The 22,659-nt window shown below is 40.2% G+C and overlaps 1 protein-coding gene and 1 long non-coding RNA gene across 2 annotated transcripts; both read right to left on the bottom strand.

Moving 5' to 3' along the window:
• Positions 1-8,264: 8,264 nt before the first annotated feature.
• Positions 8,265-19,856, bottom strand: LOC109521940 (non-canonical poly(A) RNA polymerase PAPD7-like). The gene is made up of 12 exons (XM_019880089.1): positions 19,181-19,856; positions 16,452-16,575; positions 15,766-15,812; positions 15,260-15,380; positions 15,041-15,148; positions 14,845-14,973; positions 13,630-13,840; positions 13,378-13,504; positions 12,469-12,572; positions 12,049-12,242; positions 11,817-11,936; positions 8,265-10,381 (listed from the first exon to the last, which is right to left on the bottom strand). The coding sequence occupies exons 1-12, from the start codon at positions 19,342-19,344 to the stop codon at positions 9,992-9,994; spliced, it is 1,839 nt and encodes a 612-aa protein (XP_019735648.1). The 5' UTR covers positions 19,345-19,856; the 3' UTR covers positions 8,265-9,991.
• Positions 19,857-21,542: 1,686 nt separating this feature from the next.
• LOC109521867 (uncharacterized) lies at positions 21,543-22,580 on the bottom strand. Its single transcript, XR_002169446.1, has 2 exons — positions 22,487-22,580; positions 21,543-22,376 (listed from the first exon to the last, which is right to left on the bottom strand). It is a non-coding gene; the product is annotated as an uncharacterized LOC109521867 (long non-coding RNA).
• Between the last annotated feature and the right edge of the window lie 79 nt (positions 22,581-22,659).

The following is a 22,659-nucleotide window of genomic DNA, read 5'->3' as shown; positions in this document are numbered from 1 at the left end:
CTCAGGCCATCAATGACAGGACAACGACTGTTTGATGAAACGCAAATATGCAACAATCCATCTACGGGCACTGTTAGGTGGTGCTTCAAGCAAATATTAAATTACCACTCTGTCAGCTGTTCATAATAGAAAAGTCTCACAGGGTTATTATTGACTGCCGAGTTGAATTACTTTTTATATTATAATGGGGTTCTTTCCCCTTCAATTCTCAGGTGACAGGAACAGTGACAGAAATAGACTACAAGGATGGCAAAGAGTGCGCCTTTATTCACACATGAAGACAAGCGCTAATGAATCGGATGGAAAATATTGACCTGGCCGGGGTTAAGCAAAGGGCAAGAAAACAAACGCAGCTTCTCTCTTTTGGGCGTTTTAAGCACAAGCACATATGCATATACACACATGGTTCCCTTTGAAAATGATTTCAATGAATGATTCAGTTTCATAACGAGATCAGAGCGAACAAAAACCTTGATGGATAATTTATAAATCATGCTTATCTTTCATGATCCCCAATCATGTAAATTGTCATTCGAATTCACTGTTGCATACGGAAAATAGTTCTTTGGTGAAATCCCTCCATACAAAAAAGTGTATTAACATCTCTATAATAATTCAGTAAATAAGTAATCAATTGTAATTTTCTTTTGTTCCGCTCTTAACTTACAACGGATAGTTTAGAGGCAAAATGCTACTGGCCATTACAGTATTTTCCGTCCAAACCGCTTCCCATATCCTATAGCCTGTCTGTGTGGTTCCAAAATTCTTGCAGCAATGGCAGTCCGATGACCCTGAAACAAGCCTTCAGTGTTTGTGCGTGTAACACTGAATCTGACATAGAATTTTATTTATTTTTTTCACAAGCTGCAGTTTTCTTCTTCTAAGTGCTTGATAAATAAAATTTAGTTGAGGTCAGTAAAGACTGTGGAACCTTTGACAATGAATCAACTGCTTTATAATAATAATAATAATAATACATTTCATTTATAAGCGATTTTCAAAACACTCAAGGACACTTTACAATCAAAACAAGAATAAAACCACAGATAAAATTATAAAAAATAAAAGGGGAGATGAATTTAAACTGAACATGCGATTTTAAATAGCGATTTTAAATAGGTGACGCCGGCAACATCGCCGTCGCGAGGAGCACTAGCTTTGACGATGAATCAACTGCTAAGCCTCCAAATTCTTCTCCTTTCAAATTCTCATTCATAGTAGTGAAAGGAACTTGAAATATCAATTGCCACATCAAAATGTCGCCTTTGTAAAATCTCGTGTAGCTGAATGCAAACCATTAGAGAACATTCAAATCGTTTTAGTCCTCCAAAAACTTGCTAATACCAGGTGAGAGCTGCAGGAAGAAGAGGAACAAAGAAACCATAAATGCTGCTTCTTTTCCACAGAGGCGCAGCCAGAGAATTTTAAGAGGGGTAGCCAGAGTGACACTTACAGCTCACTGAGAGGTGACCATATGTGCTCACACATCACTCACATTCTTGTAACCCCTTCTGTAACCGAGAAGTCATTGTTTACCATACCATCCACAGTCAGAATTTCATGAACATTCACCCATATAGAGAACCTTGTGTCACGTTTTGCATGGGTGGTAGTTGTTTGGACCCCAAAAAGCAGGGAGGAGCAGGGTGGAGTGACCAAGATGTATTTAACAAAAATACAAACAGGCATAGACTGGAAAAACACAAATTCGAAGTACCGTACTCAACAGTAACAAAGAAACCCGTGACAGAAAACAAAACGCGACAGGAGCAGTGCACACAGATACTCACATATCGCATAAAACTCACAATGACCCAACAAAGACTGACAGGACTCAGGGAGATAAATACAAGCAAAATTACGAGACAACGAGGAACACCTGGACAGGATCCAAGGTGTTGAGGGAGCTGATTGGTTCAACACAAGGGCCATTGATGACGAGAACAGGTGGCGACAAAAAAGGGCACATGAAGGAACAAATCCAAACGTAACCAGACAGAAACACAACACCTTGCCCAATGCACTCATAATAAAAGCAGAAAAGTCTAATTAAAAATGCTTTGCTGAGCTTCATTTATAAGAAAATACCATTTTCTTTGTCGTTGCTTACCTTTTCTGTCATATCGCAGGGTCTACTTCTATCTAATGCACTTATTCACTTGCTAAAAACCCAGCAGAGCGATGAATTGTCTTCCATGGCCGAGTAAAAATCTAAAAATCACAATGACACCAAAAACTCTTAATTCTTCACGATTCTAAATGTTTCTTTTTACTTAGGTTTGTTACTACTTCAACCCCACGACATCCAGAGCTTTTAGGAACTCCCTTGAGGATCTCATCCACTTCGGGGGCTTTGCCACTCGGGAGCTTTTAAACTACCTTGGTGACTTCATCCCCAGAGATAGGAGAACCTAACTCACAGTGAGTCAAGTGTAATAATAACATGTTCTTAATCTAGAGCCTGTAGTTACTGAGAGAAAATACCTCGTTTTCATGAAACGGAAGACCAACAGTGTTAATTTCCAACCTGCATGTATCTTTATTTATTCAAGCTTGAGAATGGCGATGGATCCCAGTTTATCGTTCCACCTTAGACCTAAAGTACTATCTTACTATTTTTTGTGAATTATTTTATAACCTGTATTTTCTGCATTTGACATATTCTCTCTAGTTTGATTTGATCTACCGCACACTTTATTCGAAGGCCTTATCAAATGATAGTTGTTTTTCATTAAAGAAGTCCCACACTTATTATAAAATTAATTCCAAAAGCATCGCAGGTAAAAACAAACGTTTTCTAAAATCAATTATACGCCAAAGGATATGTAGGCAGACGTAATTTAAATTAGTTCTGTGAGAATATTCAGGTCGCTGATGGTGTAGTGGAAGACTCGCCTGCCTTGGGTGCTGGCAGCGTGGGATCGGTTCTCAATGAATGACGGTGTGAATGGTTGTTTGTCTCTGTATATGACCTGCGACTCACTGGCGACCAGTTCAAGGTGTCGTCAACTTTCCGCCTGAAGTCAGCTGCGATAGGATCCAGCACACCCCGCAACTCTGTTCAAGATAAACGGTGTAGAAAATGGATGGATGGATGGAGAATATAAACTCAAATACTGCAATTGGTTTTTCCAATGATACCATGCAATATTATATGTGGGGAATATCCAATAGTGTGGGCCTTTGCCAGCATTATCAGCAGTAAACGATGTACAGTCACTGTTGTTTATAACAACGATCCAACCTCACTGACTTCCACAATGAGATTAAAGGCATGATAGTGTGCAATAAAGGCAGCTTGGGGACTGTATTTCACTTTGACAACTGGGCTAAACACAACCTGCGGCATTGGGACACTGGAGGAGAGAGTGACAGGTAAATTGACGTTGGCCGATTAATTTTCCTGGGCAAAGATTTAGATCCCTATCAAACATCACTGCAAAGTGTTCATGACAGCGGTGACTTATTTTTAATTGTTTCATTTTCCCAGCTGTGCTTTATTCGACCCGGAAACAGATGTGAAGATAAAATGATGTAAAGCGGCATCAAAGGGGCAGGCATGGAGAATCGCTGCAGAAGATTCATTCATGATGTCAACATCTGATGTCACAGTGTGTGAGATGTGATGTTGCCACACCGTGTAACTGTGATTCGTATTTTTGAATCATAACCAGTGGCCGAGATTCGGACACTCGTGAAATGTTGTTGAACCCCCGACACTGCAAGTGCATGTAAAGTTTGATCATGTGAAGCTTGCACAGTTCAGTTGATCTCGCCCAAGTTGATTGTTGCCTGTTGTAATGGAGAAGCAACGAAGGCCAGGGCAGAGCAGGGGCCAAGGCCATTCTGGAACCTTTAATGGAAAAGTGCCTTTCTAGCATTACGTGACCCTCCAAGGACTCCATCAAGGATGCATAGGTAGCATAGGTAGTACAGACAAAAGTCAGGAGTCTACCCTCCGCAGCACAGGGCCAGAGGGAGACTTCCCCCAAACTGCAACTGACAAGCTTAGCCCCTCCTGCGCATCATAAGCCCATGACGAGCTTTGTTATATTTGAACAAGAAATAAAAGGAAACACTCTGCTGGCAGAGTTATGCATCCATCTGTCCATCCATTTTCCGATCCGCTTTATCCTCACAAGGGTCGCGGGGGGTGCTGGAGCCTATCCCAGCTGTCTTTGGGCAGTAGGCCGAGGACACCCTGAACCGGTTGCCAACCAATCGCAGGGCACACAGAGACAAACAACCGTCACACCTAGGGACAATTTAGAGTGTCCAGTCAGTCTGCCATGCATGTTTTTGGAATGTGGGAGGAAACCGGATTACCCAGAGAAAACCCACGCAGGCCCGGGGAGAACATGCAAACTCCACACAGGATGGCCGGACCCGGGAACGAACCCACGGCCTCTGCACTGTGAGGTCTACGCGCTAACCACTGGCCCAATGGGCCACCACAGTTATGCAAGTAATCAGAAATCAAGTGTCCATCAGTGCTCCTGTTCAGTCAATTGTTTTTTTTTTTTTTTTTTTTTTTTTTTAAGGAAAGACAATCATATAGTATGTACTGTGGAATAGTCAGATGTAATCATCCAACAACAAGCCGATTTTTCTGTTGCTTGTTAAAGGCCATGCCTCAAAGCTGTGTCTCACCGTGCAGTGTTTGTCAACACACGTATTCAATTAACTATCTGTGAGCGGCAGATGTACTTGCTTGAGCGCTTCCGTCCATCAAGCCACCAGAAGGAAAAAGCAAATATGGAAGCAATTACGGATGTAACTAGGTTTGCACCACTTAGGTTTATTGGTTTGAAGTAAAATTGTTCACAAAAACCATTGGACCACCGCCAAGGTGAAATAAACGAAGAATCAATAGCAGTCATATGATGGGAACATTGTGTAGTTTTAATTTATGTGATTATTATTCTTATTTTTTTTTTGCCATGTCAACATACAGTTTTCAGCCAAACTCTGCCTTTGGACAACACATGTAAGCAACATATTGCCACCCTCCTGAAACAAATACTGAATTCTGGTGTATTATATTTAGTGAGAATTTCATTTGAGCTACCGTTGCATGATAAGTTCAACTGAAGAAGTAGACCAATATAGCAGAGGTGGTCAAAGTTATGATGAGATATTCAAGAAAAAAAAGCACAATTTATGTCCAAATATGGATTGGGCCATTTTTTAGGAAGGTACATATCTACGGTATATATGTATGTGTGTGTGTGTGTGTGTGTGTGTGTGTGTGTGTGTGTGTGTGTGTGTGTGTGTGTGTGTGTGTGTGTGTACATACACACAACATGGAGAAAAATCACTCAGGGAACTTTACAGCTGCAGTTGATGAGTGACGTTGCAAACAATTAGCAACACAATATTTCAGTTGGAGCTATGCATCTATGTACTCAATATAAAGTCATTTTTGTACAGCACATTTGACAATAAAGTTGTATCCAATCCAATCCAATTAAAAAAAAAAATCTGACACCCCCCGCCCATATTTCAAATAACACGTACACCTAAACAATGTTTCGTCCAAGATATGAACTGAGTGAACTTCTTTCTTTAAAATGATATTGCTCATGCAAATTGTCAGAATGATTCAGTTTTACCAATCAATATATGTTACTGGAGAGGTAGCAGTGTATAACTGCATTCATCACAATGCATTTCTTATATACAGGAAACTGAGCAAACAAACAATATAGCTATGAAGTATAACGTTTACACTGTGCAGGTAACAGGTGGAAACTCATTGCATTCGAAACAGCCTTCACAGCTGATACTTTCACATTATTTGCTGATATTCTATATCATGTAGATCAGTGTTTCCCAAGCAAGGGCACGCATACCCCGTCGGGGTACATGAACACAATAAAGGAGATACATGGAAACGTAATAACTTATTTCCAAGTTCAATAGGTGATACAGTCGTGCCAAAATCAAAGCTGTGTGTCACTTCAAGTGTCTCATGAAAGCTCAGATGACAGATGGAAAGAAAGTAAAATTGCTATTAGTGGGTCTGAATATTATTCTTGTTAAGTGTTTCGTTCCTGATGTTTCAAGTTTAAATAATTGTTAAAGGGGATCTTCAAACAACTTGGCTCTGAGAATCATTGAGACAAAGTTCTCGCTCATTAAGTCTTGGTTTTGGGCCTTGCCGCTCACTTGCAGTGATTTCTCCAGATTCCCTAAACCTTTTGATGATATCATGGACTGTAGATGATGAAATCCCGAAATGCCTTGCTACTGCACATTGAGGAACATTGTCTTTAAACGCCAGCCCCAACCCCAAAACCAACCCAAACCCACAACACCTAATTTAAAATTAACCCTAATTTATAAATCTAATCTTTTCTTTACACTAAAGTAAACAGTACAAAAACAACAAAAAAAGCATAAAATAACCAAAAAAAAAAAAAAATCAAAATAGTAAAAAAATGCAGTATGCATATAGTTGATGATGTTTGTAAATCCTTTGTCAATGTTATTTAAAATGATTAAGTCATTTCAGTGATCCAAACAAACAATGACTGTCTGTTCCCTCTGAGTTGCTTTTAATCTGGCCGCTTTTGGGAAGACCAAGTGGCCTGTGTCGTTTGCCTTAATGGCCAACAAAGACTTTTGAAGATGGACAATGGTGGTCCATTGAGTTTTATTGTCACTATTTATCCACTTCTCTCCGAAAAAGGTTATTTGGCTCGCTGCTTTGAAAGATGTGTGATCAAGCCTCAAATCAGCAGCCATGGTCTCTCTCTCTCCCCTCGTTATAAATGTAATCCTGCAAAACAATCCCAACATTTGTAACAAACATCGAATTTGATTTAATTAATATTTGTCAACTGTGGGCCCTATGAGATGGTTTTTTTTTCCGGATTAAGGGCCATATAAATACATTTAAATTGGTGTGGTTTTTTTTTCTGCAACTGAAACGAGTATTTTTTATTTTTTGTAAACCGGTTACATAAAGCCAGTACAAAGATGCTGTTCTCCCCCATGCATGTCTCATCATGAAGGTCTCCTAGTTTGAGTGAAGTGAAGCTTTCTTGGGTTAATCCAGTCAGAAAACTCCTAAACTGCAACGTATGTCAGCTAATGTGGGTCAGGGTAGTTAAATAGGTCTAGTGTGTACAACATTTTTCATTGAGATCAAATACAATAAAATGAAGCCTTGGATTCCATGTGACTTGTTTTAAAATGTGATCATCAGATGTTACATTTTATTGAAGACTCGCACTTAAACATTTTCCAGTCCCTGGTCAGTGGTGACCGTTTCAAAATTATTTGACACAGCAAAGCAAAATAAAACAGTCTAGCAGCGCTCTCTTCTGTGTGCCACGGGAACTACAGGACATTTGAAATTAAGTGCTTTCGTATTTCGAGATTTTTTTTTATACAGTACAGTATTCATTGTTTTTCTTCTAATCTCAAAGGTATTTAATGATTGATAGTATAGGAAGCGTGTGAATAGTATTTCGGGACTATGGATGGTATGAGAAAGAATGGTGCATGAACAACCAGCTCTCACCGAGGTTTTGTGTCACCCTGTGCACCCCACTGAAGTGTTTCTGACTACACCCCTACATGCCATTGTCAGATTTCATACTAAAAGGTAAACTGTGATTTACTTTTTTTTTTCCTTTTCAAACTCAGCGACCTACCTGTCTTGTATCGGTTTCGTTCATGTTGGGGTCATTTACAGCTATTGCTCCTCATCATACAGATTGGCATGCGTGCATGCGCGTCAGACAGTGATGTGATGTCTAGTGGTTGTATGACAAGACTAATTGTTGAGGTTAATGACTGCAGGATGGAAAAGGTTTGCAGTTAACACTTGTATTCTGATTAAAAAGACAAGTTTCCATTTTTCTAATATTCCCCCTTTCTGTTAATAAGTAACATTTTCTTCCAATACATAGGGGTGCTCATCAAAAACTTTGAATATCATGAAAATGTTGATTTATTTCAATAATATGATTCAAAAAGTGAAACTTGTGCAATGCATACATTGATTTAAAAAAAATAGTTTTCAGATTTAATCATCTAAATTAAAATGAATTAACACTTGAAATGTATCAGTCTGTGTGGAATAAATGTATGCATTACACAAGTTTTACTTTTTGAATAGTATGACTGAAATAAAACTTTTTCATGATATTCTCATTTTTTGATGAACACCTGTACTATAGAACAGCATACAAATCAGTTCATTCATTGATCACCAATATGCAAAAGATGTAATCATACACAATATCACAAAGGTAGCATTTAAAATGTTTATTAAAAAAATAGAAAAACTTAAGACTTAAGGGGGGGGGCATACATCAATAGGTCAGTCATTTACACATCTTTAATTACACAGATATAAGATGGGAATTGGTTTGGTGTATAAAGATGTAACCACTCATTGATTATCTTGGGACAGCCTAATGAAAATCTGCACTGAAAACAAAAAAAACTTCAGTACCAGGCTAATCGCATCAGTTTGGAAAGGATGCGGAAACAACTTGGCTCAACATTGTTTTGTTCAAGGCTCCGTACCTCATACCCTCACCATCATATGGATTCTTAATAGGTTATGTGGGTTTGGACCTAGTAGATGAGAGCAAAGAAAGTTAATAGGCCTCATACAATTTGCGATGCTTCTTGATGCCGCATTAATGAATGCATAGCAAATCTAGCAGTACATTGAACTAAAGTTTTTGCTATGTAGGGTGGAATTTGGTCTTCCAAAAAGGTAGTGGCCCTTTTAGGTTGACATCATTAAAGCACATAAAGGCAGAACAAAAGCACTTTGCTGGTAATAAGTAGCACCAAATATTTCTGAAAAGACAAAAAGGGCACGAATGAACAAATGGTTTAAAAAAAAAAAAAACTCTTTCCACAGTATCCCCTTTTGTGGAAATACACCTAAACTAAAAAAAAAAAAAGGTGGGAGCAACATTAAAATAGGTTTTGGAGGGGGTGGGGAGGATATTTGGACAAACTGTTGTGATGAAGATTAAACCGTAAATGTCATGAGATTTGTTTTGGCATGTTTCGCATTGTCGCTTTACCACCTCTCCCTTGAGTTGGAAAGCAGAACACATTCAATCAAGGCCCTTAAAAATCCAGATATTGCACAGGTCAATGAGGACTTCAGGGGAGAAAAAATTGTTGCTGTGGGGGGGACAAAAAACTAAAAAGAAAAACTAAAATGTGAAATAAATTAAATAAAAGCAACCTACTATTGCACATGAATGCAACAAAATTAAAGTGACAATGTGAACAACAACAAAAAATCCCTCAGTGACAAACACGAGTGAACTTAAGTTCCAACACACAAATACCACTCAGTACATTCAAACAAGTCATCACAGTTTCAGCACTTGAGAAGGTCAGGTTTTGTGCCATCACATCGAAAACAGAGTCAGCGTTGTGCTGCATAGCTAGAAAGGTCGTGCGTTCCTTCGTTCAAAAGGACTGGAGCCCAAGCTGTAAGAGCGTTGCAAAGGGAATGATGCATTCAGAGTAAGAAATTTGTCAGGGGAAGGGAGGGGGGTCATCTAAAAGGCCCAATAAGAGGTAAAACTGAGAGGGACTTAGGGTAAGGCTAGATGAACCCGTTCACTACTATGGCACATGACTTAGCTTTCTGAGAGGTTTCATGAAAGTGACACTGGTGAGGACCAAGTCTGAGTTGTGAACTCAGCTCTGGTGCTGGTGCGCTTCCAATGTGGAGGGAGTGTTTCGAAAGGCCAAACCTTTGAGGCTCTACAGTTAAGACTTAAGACCACTGTCCTTCACCAGCCACAGTGAAGTAATTGCTTCATGTTGGCAGAACAGAAGCAGAAATTGAGTACTGGTCACTTGAAACAACTGGAGACAGTCTGAATTGACTTCCAGGACAAGCTAAAAAAAAAAAAAATGTCTTAGCTATGCAACAGACATCTTGTGATGACCAGAGGGAGGTCTTTAAAAGCAGTAGATCATATATCAGTGCTTCAATCCTTCATCTGCTCTGATTCAGCGCTGGGAGACTGTCCCTTTTCCTGCGTCGCCATGTGTTGCAGCTATAGTGCTGCTGGTTCCTCAAACCTGGTTCCATATTGTGGCCCTGAGGAACAAACCGCCGCTGGGGACTGAAACTACCTTGGGAGTGGATTTGACCACGGAGGCTACTGCTTTGGTTGTGCTTGAAGCCAAATCTGTGTGTCTCAAATGAGTCCTGGGACTCTGGTCGAACGGTGAGCGTGTGCTGGTGCTGCCCGCCTATCCGGTGGTGGTGGAGTTGGTGGAGGGGGCTGGGTAGAGGGCTTGTGGAGTTAGAGTGCTGGGAGACTGCAGTTTGTGCCATATGCCGGTGTACCAGGTGGATGGATGGTAGATTCTCGCGGTAGAACTAGCAATCAGAGAGGGATCAAGAGGACAAGGTTAGGTTTTAAGGAAGAGACATGGGGACCTGGAAATGTAAACTGATGAAAATTTTGGTTGCAAAACCAAAACGGCGTGTGGTGTGAGGAGGTGGCACCAATGCATGGCAATGTGTTACATAACATGCCCACCGTATTTTCACGACCATCGGGCGCACCATATTAAAAGGCGTAGTGTATTTCTTTTTACACATACACAAGACACATTCTATTATTGGACACAGGCATGGTAAAAACCTACGGTAGCTTGAAAAAAAAAAAAAAAAACCTGGTGAAAGCCTATGTTGCAAAGGCAGCGGGAGCAAAACTGAATTCGGTTGTACTTTGACGTATTTGACAATGTACTCACGCTATTTTTTTGATCAATCCTCATCCGCAAATCCAACAAAGTCCTAATCTTCTTTATTCGAAATGAACAGCTGGGCAAGTTCACAATCAAACATGGCAGGTTCCCTCGCGTCATTGTCAGTCTCGGTGCCGTGCGGCTCCTCGGAAATGATGCGGGCTTTTGCAAAATCTCGAACAACAGTGCAAGCAGACAAGCATTAAGGATCCATTCACAAATTGTGGCGCAACTCACACGGCGCCGCTTCCCAGTCTGAGTAAAGCTGTGTTCGCCATCGCTCCCAACTTCACTCTGGCCCTTTCTGTCCATTACCATGGCAACCAATCACAACAGTAAAGCTTTCATTGGATTTAGTGATTTGGAGTGAAACTGATAGTTTGGTAAACTTGTTAGCATGTTCTTTATGCTGGAGTTATCTGAATAACTCTTAATATGTTACGTTGTTACTGACATTTCCAGGCATGTCAGTCATGTAACGTTAGTATACCGTACACTTATTCAGCCTGTTGTTCTCTATTTTATTTTTATTTTAAATTGCCTTTCAAGATGACATGTATGTTTTTGGTGTTGGATTTTATCAAATACATTTCCCTCCAAAATGCGACTTATATTCCAGTGCGACATATATGTTTTTTCCTTCTTAATTATGCATTTTTTGGCTGGTGTGACTTATAATCGGGAGCGACGTATAATCCGAAAAATATGGTACAGCTACTTGGGGGGCTATTAGCGACACTTCCCACTTTAACATATGCATGCTGTCCTCAGTTACATCTGCCTTTCCTCTATAAAAGCAATGTGTCGGCACAACATCAGTCAGTCAAGTGGACTCCTCATTGAATTCGCACAACAGCATTCACAGATTTTGGAACTCTGCGCATACACAAGGCGACAGGCATTATTAGGCGCCCCGTCATTTTGGAGAAAAATGAGTTTTAAGTGCGGCTTTTGGTCGTGAAAATACACTAAGTCCCCTCAACTGATGAATAAAGTATACACTGTCTACATTTTTCATTACCGTTTGATACATTTTACAATACGATCATGGTAAAACCAACCTGCGGTGTGGTGTGGATAAAGCCTGCTGGATGTGCAGCCATCTGCATTATAAAATGGACTGAGGCAAGGTTGAGGGACTGGGGCTGGACTCCATTCGTGCTGGGAGGAGGATCAGACTCCTGAAACACAGAAATTGCTCTGATCACATCATTTTGACATTTTGAAACTCTGGCACAGTCATGTTTAATTGGTATTGTCAGTATTTGAGGACAAACTATCCTTCGGCCTTACAATGTCGCTCCCGGAAGAGGAGGACGAGGAGGAGCTTGAGCTGGGGGAGGAGGATGAAGAATGGTGCTGAGGGCTGTTGAGAAAGACTGGAGAGGACGAGGAGGAATCAGCACTGAGGGGGGAGGCAGTGTCTCGCTGATCCTCCACAGAAGCCAGCATCAGTCTGGCAAGGTCCTGCTCACAAGTCTCTACATCTGTAGGCCAACAAAACACCACTACTCAGATCACATTTGCAAAATAAAAAGTCTGAGAATTACGTGAATGTGGTGACCTTCACTGGGACCATCCAACTACGAACAGAAGCCAAATAGAACAAAATATTTTGAGTACATTGTAAGGATAAACGTTTGCATTTCCAAGACTCAAAAGCACATTTTTTGCATGATAGGCAGTAATGAATTCTTTGAAATAACACCGTACCGTGATTCTCCTGGTTGGCATACTGCTTAGCTCCCCATGTTTTAATAGTCCAGTCCCTGTAGGCCACAACCTCTGGGCAAACTTTGATAATACGACCTAAAGTACTGCAAAAGATATACGGTAGCAATATTAATCTCAAGGAAAAACATACTCTTTGGCCTTGCACTATATCGAAAAACACATAGACATGGGCCAATTACAGGTTTGACGGTTTACCGTGGTTTTAAAAAGTCAAGGTTTCAATAACCGCCAAAACTGTCGGGGACTAGTGATGAGCTTTTCTTTTGTTTTTTGCTGCAATATGATTGGCTGCTTGCCGACATCAGTAAACAAGCCACCTTTTTGAAGCTAATGACAAGAGACTAGCAGCGGCTTTTCTTTTGTCCCTCTTTCTCGGCTAAGCAGAGGGAGGAAGGGTGAGCAGTTACAGGAACGACAGAGAGAGACAACAAAGAGCACTTGAGCAAACACCAGCAGACATGCTTGCCTTTTTGCTATGTCAATTACTCGTTAAAAAAAAATGGTGCCAGCAGATAGCCACCTGCATGGACAACATGAAAAGTCTGCCGGTCTGTTCTAAAAATGGCTCACCAGTGATAGGACAGAGTGACTTACTAATAAGAATTAAAACGGAAGAAGAATCTTAATATATAATACACAGGGTGAGAGACACGATTTATTAATTAATTATTAATATCGATTATTTAAATTTAAAATGGTACACAGTTCTTAAAGAAAGAAATATCCTATAATCTGTTTAACAAATGAAACTGATTGTGTTCAATGGAAAACCATGCTGTTTATTTCACCCAAATATTTCCAAAAGGAACATTTTAGATTTCGGATATCATACCGTCAGAGTCTAATATCGGCCCATACCTCGACACACACAGACGAAGAGATGCCTACCTTTCGTACTCTTTGTTGGGGTATGCCCGAGCAAGAGGAGAAACACCATGACTCAGGACCATGTAAGCAAAGTCAAACACTTGCTTGACTTGCAAGACTCCATATGAGCTTCGTCCTACATCATTGCCTATCAGCAGGAAATCATCACGTTTCGAAAAAAATTAAAGTAGTCTCATAAAATGTATGAATAATGTGTGACCAAAGTACAAAGTCAAATGAGTAGAATTCACAGTAGTTCAAAATAGTTCTGACCTGGCTGTATTGGATCCTCGATACAGAGCATAGATGGCCTGTTCCCATTGCCCATAGCTTTGAGCATCTCCTCTTTGGATAGGTAGGCCCCTCCATTCACCCGGATGCCCATCTTCATATAGTTGAAGTCACGGCCGTACAGCTCAAAGAATTCAATCAGCAGTATGCCCAGGTTGATGTTAGCACGCCGCGTGTCGATGCGGGGGTGCAACTGATCAGCAACATAGAGAAAACTAAATGACAGAGGTTGCTTGAAGAGACCAACATTTTACCACATTCGTCCTCAGGGGTGCACAAGGATTAAAATGTCCAATTGCACAACTTAATCCAATTGTGACGTTCGTCCCTCCATGAATATTTGGATGCCATTTGTCCTCATCACATAGACGCAATTTATTTCAGGCAAGAGTCGGCATACACCTTGGACCCTTTACCGGTTTATCATAAGGCAGATCCAGACAAACACCCATTCACACAAATTGTGGTGCCGTTTTTCTTTGCATTCTGTAAAAGTGTACCTATATTTAGATGACAAATTGCTGTAGCATTCTTTCATGTGGACACTGACTCTCACTCTGACTCTCTATACCTCATCTGAAAATATTTGAGCCTAACAGAGACATATGCACAGTGCATCAGTTCTCGTCAATTTGAGAAGGAGGGGTTTGGCCTTGAGCAGCACTCCAGTATGCCCTCAAAGATAGGACGTGGGTAAACACATGGACACTGTGTGTGTTGTTTTTATATATATAGGTTTTGTAATGTTTTTGTATTTTCTGGTTTAGTAATTCTTTTTTTTTTTTGCAGGGGTGGGGGGCATGGCATGTTCACTAGTTGCACATCTGTGAGGAGAAGATCAAAGTTACTCGAACCGTCATTTATGTTTCAGGGCAGTCAGCAGTCCTGTTGTGTATAGCCCCTTAAAAAATAGACAAAAGAAAAAGGAGACGTTCTCACTGGGGATCTCAACACTGATATTGAGTATCTCCATGACCACATTGAAGAGCACAAAATTGTATCGAGAGAAGTTATTCTTGCGAGATTAACGCCAGCCTTTGACTTTGCGAATGAATAAAGTGCGTTGAACTCAACTTTGTAAGACTCCATGCGCCACCCTCAAAGTTTTGAGATTCCACAGAAAAGACAGACAATTTTAACAACAAAAATTTTTCGCCACTCAGGAAATGAAATGTTCATATAGGTATAAAAGTGTACCTGCAGGAAACTAATAGCCATCAGTATGAGGCTGTAAGAGCTGATGCCTCCTGTAAAGACTTCATTTAGATCCCTCTGAAGTAGAAACTGCTTCAGTACGAAGATCAGGGGAGGCAGAACTGTGTATTTCTGCAAGAGCGACACAACAAACAATGTCAAATTGGAATGGACACGGTTTGGAGGTATGAAATGTTACCTTTAGGTAGCCCTTAATGAAGTGTGCTGCTTTGACAGCAGTCTCCACATTAAAGCTGATATCAATTTTGACCGCCGTTTCATGGTCAGTGAGCTTGATGATGGGCACCTGGTGGGGGACAAAGAAACAGTTGGAATCAGTGTATCAGCATTCACAGCAATCATCCAAATGAAGCAACCGACGATTACACAAAATGGCTCAGAGATCGGAGTGACTCACAGAAGCTTTGTCCAGAACTTTAATGGGATACGGGCCCGAGACGTTGTGTCTCTTTAGTGCTTGCTCTAGTTCCTGCAATGGGGGGTGGTCCCACTTTCCAAACACCACCAGGTCAATGTCACTGGCAACCCAAGCAAGATGTATATGGGCTCATTTAACAATAACCAAAAAAAAAAAAAAAAAGTTACACCGCCAAGCCAAAAGCATTCACTGCATAGTTTGTGATGAGCATATTAGTTGAGGTTTGAATGAACAAGCAAACTGTAACCTAACTATTCTTTAACATATTTTATAAACCATTGCACAGTCTAAACAGTAACAGATTGGATGGCAAGAAGCCGCTAATCTTAAACTAAAACATAAAAACTCAACAGAAGCATGTCTTTCCATACAGCAAGTTGATATTCTGTTCTTTCAGTCAACAATAACACAAAAATAGCGTCCTTTCTTCCAAAACGCCAACATCATGGACAGAAAATGACTGACATTTCTAAGGTGAAAGCTACCTGGTTGGAAGATAGAGACCTGTGCTGAAGCTGCCAAATATCTCCACCTAAAGAACACATTGAAAAAAAAAAAAATCTGAATTTGAGTTGTACATGATAAAACTAGGCAATGTAATTGAAAAACAAAAAACAAAAAAAAAAACCAAACAAAACATTCCAAAGAAATAATCTACATATCCTATTCAGCAACCAACACACATTTATTGAGTGCAGCAAGCCAAAAAGACAGGAGATATGTCTAGCCGCATTAATTGAGGAGTGGGAAGAAGCCAACTAAAACATACGGGCACCCCCACCTATTTGCTCCAATTCCAATCATGTTGACAATCAGAAAATCATTTGTGTTGCATTGAAGCCAGTCGTCATTTTGTATCCCTACTATAACTTTCGTAAATAGTAATACTACTTTATTAGTAGGAGATTAAATGAATTTCTGTGAAACTGGAAAAAAATACGAGCATCAATTGTACCAGGATAATTTCTGTCAAGATTTTTTTTTTTATTGCATCACTGCCTATCCTGTCCAGTCGATTCTTAACTTAAACCAAAATTAAAAGAAATAATATAGAATCAACATTTGTATATGTCACAATATGGAAGTGAAGGATCACATCAAGTGTACTCGATAAAAAGAAAAGTTACTTGAAAAGGAAAAAAAAAACCAAAACAAGTCTCCCAACACTTACCTGAGCTGTGGGCCACAGTTCCTTGATGACGTTCTCAATCCTGTTCACGACATCTCTTCTCATGGCCTCCTCCTCTGGACGCGGTGACATGAAGTTGAAGAAGTCAACTATTTCTTCATGGAGGCTATGAAGGCAGCAAACAAATTTGTTTATTATTCAGTTCATTTAACTAAGCAAACGTTTCTTTAAAAATATATATAAATAGTATCAAAATCAAATCAAAAATACAATAATACACTTAATTAGCTGTGTCTAAACCAGTGGTTCTTAACCTTGTTAGAGGTACCAAACCCAACCAGTTAATATGCACGGTCACCCAACCCTTCATTAATGAAAAATAAAAATATATTAAATACAGAAAAAAACTCAACACAATTAGTAGAAGTATAAAGTATACGTTTTTTTAATTGTGCACAAAATGAACTAGCCAGTGGTGGCCAAGCAGGCGTGTCATAACTACCGGTAATTGACATGTTGAGTCCAGTGGTCTTAACCTCCATGACAGAGGCTCTGTCGAGCGCCCTGAGACTGATTCACCGAACCCCTGGGGTTCAATCGAACCCAGGTTAAGAACCACTGGTCTAAACTCTCTCCCCTGAGGGCTCTATACAGAAAATTGGAAGGATGCAAGTAGGGCTGTTACTATTTAATATTTTTAGAATCGATGAATCAGATAACATTTTGTGTCTTGCCAAATCATTTCCTTAACCAGGTATTGCTGTTTATTATTTATTTCTTCGCCAACACGATGTTACACGATCGAGAGAGACAATTCCAGTCTACATTAAACTCAACCGCACTGCATTCAAATTACTCCACGACACCATTTCGCAGTCTATTACCACCATCTAATGATGGAAAGTTGACACTTGAGTCAAGCAGTTACATTTTCCCTGGCCAACAGACGATGATTTGCTACAGTTTTTACACCAGATGCAATTCCTGAAGCAACCAACTCACTCATATACAGTTTTGGGACCAGTAGGAGTTGAGAACTAACATATAGTGGCAAGGGTTTTGTCTAGGGACCCAGCCAAGATGTTCTTGACAGAAATTTGAACATCGGTCCCGTGTCCAAAGGCAGCAGTGCTCAGCCATTCATCACATCGCTTGACAAATGTGTGTTACATTATCAGGCACCATAACTAGTTTGAACATATACTGTGACCCTAGCATCACGAGTTAGACCATACTGTATGTTTTTTTTTTAAGACTAGATATAACGTTGAGATGTGGAAAGTTGGAAACAGTAAGTAAAATGTGTTTAAAAAAAATAAATGCAATAAAGTTAATCTTAGCATAGCCTGCTATCGGCGAACAATGAGACACATCTGTTAACAACACATTACAAAGTTAGATTAAGTGTGTGTGTAAGGAATGTGACTATTATGGCAAAATGTGTGCACCAAATAAATAACACTTCCCTGGTTCCAGCAGTTCACTGCTGAGTCACGACAAATCTATCTGATTACTCGATTGATTATTTGATGGAAAAACTGACACCGTAAATCATAAATCAGTGAATGTTTTTCGGTGTGTGCATTAAACTATCACTGCGATTGGCTGGCAACTGGTTCAGGGTGTTCCCCGCCTACTGCCCGAAGACGGCTGGGATAGGCTCCAGCACCCCACGCCCCCTCCCCGACCCTTGTGAGGATAAAGCAGTTCGGAAAATGGATGGATGGATGGATGGATGGATGCATCAAACTATCGTAGAACATCTGAGTGTGCACCCTCGGTTGCACTACTGAAACCGTGTGCGCTGAGAGTGTGAGAGAAGTACGCAATTGCTCCCACGTGCAGCAAAGAGTTAACATTGAGCCCGAGTGAAAGGGCAAAAAAAATTTGGATGGGGGGGGGGGAGGCTGGACCACTCTGGACTGGATCCGCCCCTCCACTGAGCAGATGTTAACATTCAGAACCAAAACAAGTGCATTCTATTATAAGAGGACAATCTTTCCAGCTGTGTTTACGTGAAGGTTATCAATATCATCGGTTCACAAATTAGACCTTGACACAGACCAGAAAATGGAGCAAACCATTTTTACTTGTGAAACTCAACCAGAAGATGGGCCAATCTATTTAAAAATGTGTTTATTTACTGTGCAGTCAACCCCCAGCTATTTGGGGAGGTTAACCCGTCCCATGAATAGTCAAATTTGCGTGTAATTGATGCCCATTGATTTGTATGCCGCAAAATAATTATAAAACCTAAAATTCTCCCCAAATCACTGGTAAATACACAAAAACACAGACACACACTTAAAATATTGTGTGTGTGTGTGGGGGGGGGGAGATAATCGACTGCATTTACTGAGAAACCAGAAAATTCACGATGTTAGCACAGAATGTCCCTGGAGAGAATGAGATTGTGTTGACTGGAACATCTTATTTGCTGATCTGATAATCCATCATTGATTGATCGGAAAATTATGACATTATAACAGAGCAATGATTTTGCAAAAAATATCTGCCGTTCCGACCAAACCTGTGTAAAGTAATATAAATCCATATCAAACTTATCGCATAGGTCACAGGCCATTCTCATGAGGATATGTTTTCAATATATTATGAAGCCATCGAAAAGTGACAAGTTACATTTGTAAGCCATTACAAAATGTAACTCCTCTCAGATTTGCTTTAAATAGAATAATCGAAGTAACTAAAAGAGGCCCACATCCACACTTTGAGGGACCTTGTGTTAGCGCTGAACTGTTTCTACTACCTACCCATTGACCCCGGTACTGTAGCGCCTCGTCTTCCAGAGGCTACAGGAGGCGTCGTGGGCCAGCAGCGGGTTGACGCCGTGGAGCGAGTTGGCTCGGCTCAGATACCTCCTGCGGGCCAAGGTCTGATGGAAATGGCGCTGCTTGTTCCAGTGTTGGTTCTTCATCCTGGCGGGGGTGTGGCCGCCAGATTGTTGCGTGCTGCGGCGAGTAGCGGGGGCGGCGGCGGCGGGGCAGTTACACTTTTAGAGTATTCGTTGTTGGAGTCCGTAGAGATTGCGTTGAACGTTACGTTGTCACGATGGTACTGAATGTGGTTGTCGGTGCCGGAATTCGTGCCAAATCCCTGAGACGTTTTCCAAATGTGCATCCATAACGAATTGGCAGGTCCCTTCTGCTCCGGCTGGATCCAAGCGGTCCTGGGATCCATATGGACTCGAGTTTGAGCGGCCACCTCTCAACGGGAAAATTTCAAGCAAGTGGGCAAATGTAACACTTTGCACTCAAGCAAACAGGTGGTTGCCTACCGCTCTGGTTTACTTATTATCCTCGAAGTGCTTCATGTCAGGAAACTGGCGTGGTTATTAAAAATCGGCTGGCCCAACTCCGTTCCCCATGTCAACCAACAAAAATGGCGCACCCAGCAGCACTCTCCCGCATCTGCGCATGTGTGGGGATTTAAATCTTTGAACACACCTCTCCGCACAGCCACATAAAATCAAGCTAATGGACAAACCAGCGGAAGTGTACGCCGTAATGTGGAAGTAGTTTTCGGAGACTTTACATGGCGGTTGTTAAAACTTTACAAATACTGTACTATATTTGTTTTAATACCAAAATCACAATTGAATATACCGCCGCATCCAAGATTTCTCTTAATATCCCTAAAAGTATTTATATGGCACGAAACAAATCGGCGTAAACATTTGCAATATTGTTCGAGAAAGTTTGTTTTGTTTCCCTCAACGATCACCTTAATTGGAAACATTCTTCGATTGTCCACCCCAAACTCAAAAATTATATACATAATGTGCTGCACTAGAAATGCTTAAAATTTTATACAGTGCTGTATCTTGAACTCCTCTCATACCTTTGTTCTGAAATTTGGGGCGACGTCATATAGTACGACCTTAACGCAAAATACTGTAATTACAAATTTAAAAAATGCAAGCAGAATAATTTCCAATGTACAGAAACATGAACTTGCAAATCTCCCTTCTTTAAGTGGTTTAAATAAATTGTAATACAGTATTATGATCACCACTATTATTAGTATTTCAATCTTCTTCATTCACCCATCCATTTTCTATAAAGGCTATCCTTATTTCATGGGCGCGGCGACAAATAAATTGGCACTTGTGGGATAAAATTGTCTGAATCTGAAAAAAAGGGGAGTCAAAAATCATTCATAAATAAAATATCCATCTATTATTTTAAATAAATTGTAATACAGTATTATGATCACCACTGTTATTAGTATTTCAATCTTCTTCATCCACCCATCCATTTTCTATCAAGGCTATCCTTATTTCATGGGCGTGGCGACAAATAATTTGGCATTTGTGGGATAAAATTGTTTGAATCTGAAAAAAAAGGGGAGTCAAAAATCATTCATAAATGAAAAATCCATCTATTATCTGAACCGCTTTATCCTCACAAGGCTTGTGGGCATGCTGCAGCCCATCCCAGCTGACTTCGGGCAGCATGCAGGGTACACCTTGAAGTGGTTGCCAGCCAATCACAGGGCACACATAGACGAACTACCATTCTCACTCATAATCACAATTCAGGACAATTTAGAGTGATCAATTAACCTGATACGCATGTTTTTGGAATGTGGGAGGAAATTCGAGTACCTGGAGAAAACCCATACGAGCATGGCGGGATCATGCAAACTCCACACAAGAAGGCCGGGACCCAGAATGGAACCCATGACCTTTGCACTGTGAGGCAGACATGCTAACCAGTCGACACCTTGCCGCCCTAAATCACATCATTTCAGGAAAATAAATTCCAACAAAGTAGTTATGTGCAAATACTTTTATTTGAAAACTTCAATAAGAAATAGTTGCAGTACAATTACAGAATGCCTCATTTAAGTATTTAGTCCCTCAAAATATTGTCATAGCTCCACTTGCATGACTTTTGTGCACATAAGGATGAGGCTACTGTTAGATTTCTTGCAAACAGTGCAGGATAAAATAGCCAAATCATATGGTAAAAGGCTAAAACCCTCTAATGTGGTACTTTTTTTGTAGGCAATTATTAAATGCCTATTAATTCTAGTCCCACTGATACATGTTGAGAAACACTAAACAGTATCTTTGCACATGAGTCTTGGGGTGAGAAAAGAATAAAAAAGAGATTGCAATACATATGTATAACTTTAATAGCAAAAATAAATAATCTCTGAAACTGTACAGATATTTACTATTGGTGAGCTTTCCACAGACGACATATTTACATGATACGTTTCCAAGCGCACTGCAGTCAGATGTAAACACACATCAACATTATAACCAATATCTAAAGTTTTACCTTAGCACAACTTCACGAATGTGTGTCTGTTACACAGGGTGTGAATAATTAAAATATTAAATCAGAAATAATACAGAATACAATGTTTGTTTCACTTAATTTTCCTCATTCCTGTATCAAAAGAAAAGCACAGTAAAAAAATAAAATCAAATTTATACAACGTGCAGATGATTGGAGAAGGGTGTCACAGTAAAACTAATCAAAACAACTTGATGTTAGTAACTTTGCACAGTGTGGTTCAGGTCACAACATCACCCAAAGTTAGCTCTCTTTTCATGCTCCTTCAAAAATAGCATTGAATAGTCCGTTGGTATCTGATGTGGCCTGCTGCAACATTACAGTATGCGTTCATGAAAGACTGAAAATTGTAAAGCGTGTCCTGGAGGTGTGCAAGATGACTGCACTCTATTATTAAAAAAATAATAAAATACGTAGCCTTTTGTGTAAACAACCAGAAGTCTTTGTGAAGTATGCATCACTCATTTATTGACCTGTCTGCAGATCGAGGCCAGCTGGAAAATGCAGCTTGTGACGGCAGAGGGAACACTTTGTGATGCTTCTCCTCGCCATCCTGCAAGTGCATCCAGGGCTTCTTTGGGGTTGCTTGGTGACAAGTCGAAGATGCAGTACGCCGCTGCTAACTGCACTTCCCACGGTATAGCTGGCCATGAAAAACATTGAAATTACAATCCACATTATGCTTTATTTGGCTGCTGGGACACCAGCTAATAATCTGGATAATTTTGCTTTTTTTCCTCTCATGATTCATACCTTCACTCTGGCTGTGCCTACCAAAGGTATTGATGATGTTGGCAACAGTTAACACGGAAGAAATGTTCTTCTCCCTGATTCCTAACTGACCTAGGATACCTGTATATATAAAAAAAAAAAAATTTAAAAATTAATAAATCAAAGAGGAAATATGACATTTATTTGCATCATTG

This window comes from Hippocampus comes, unplaced genomic scaffold (assembly GCF_001891065.2).
Source record: "Hippocampus comes isolate QL1 unplaced genomic scaffold, H_comes_QL1_v1.1 scaffold135, whole genome shotgun sequence".
Classification (NCBI taxonomy): domain Eukaryota; kingdom Metazoa; phylum Chordata; class Actinopteri; order Syngnathiformes; family Syngnathidae; genus Hippocampus; species Hippocampus comes.
The sequence above is the reverse complement of the archived record's forward strand: the minus strand, read 5'-3'. Positions and strand labels throughout refer to the sequence as shown.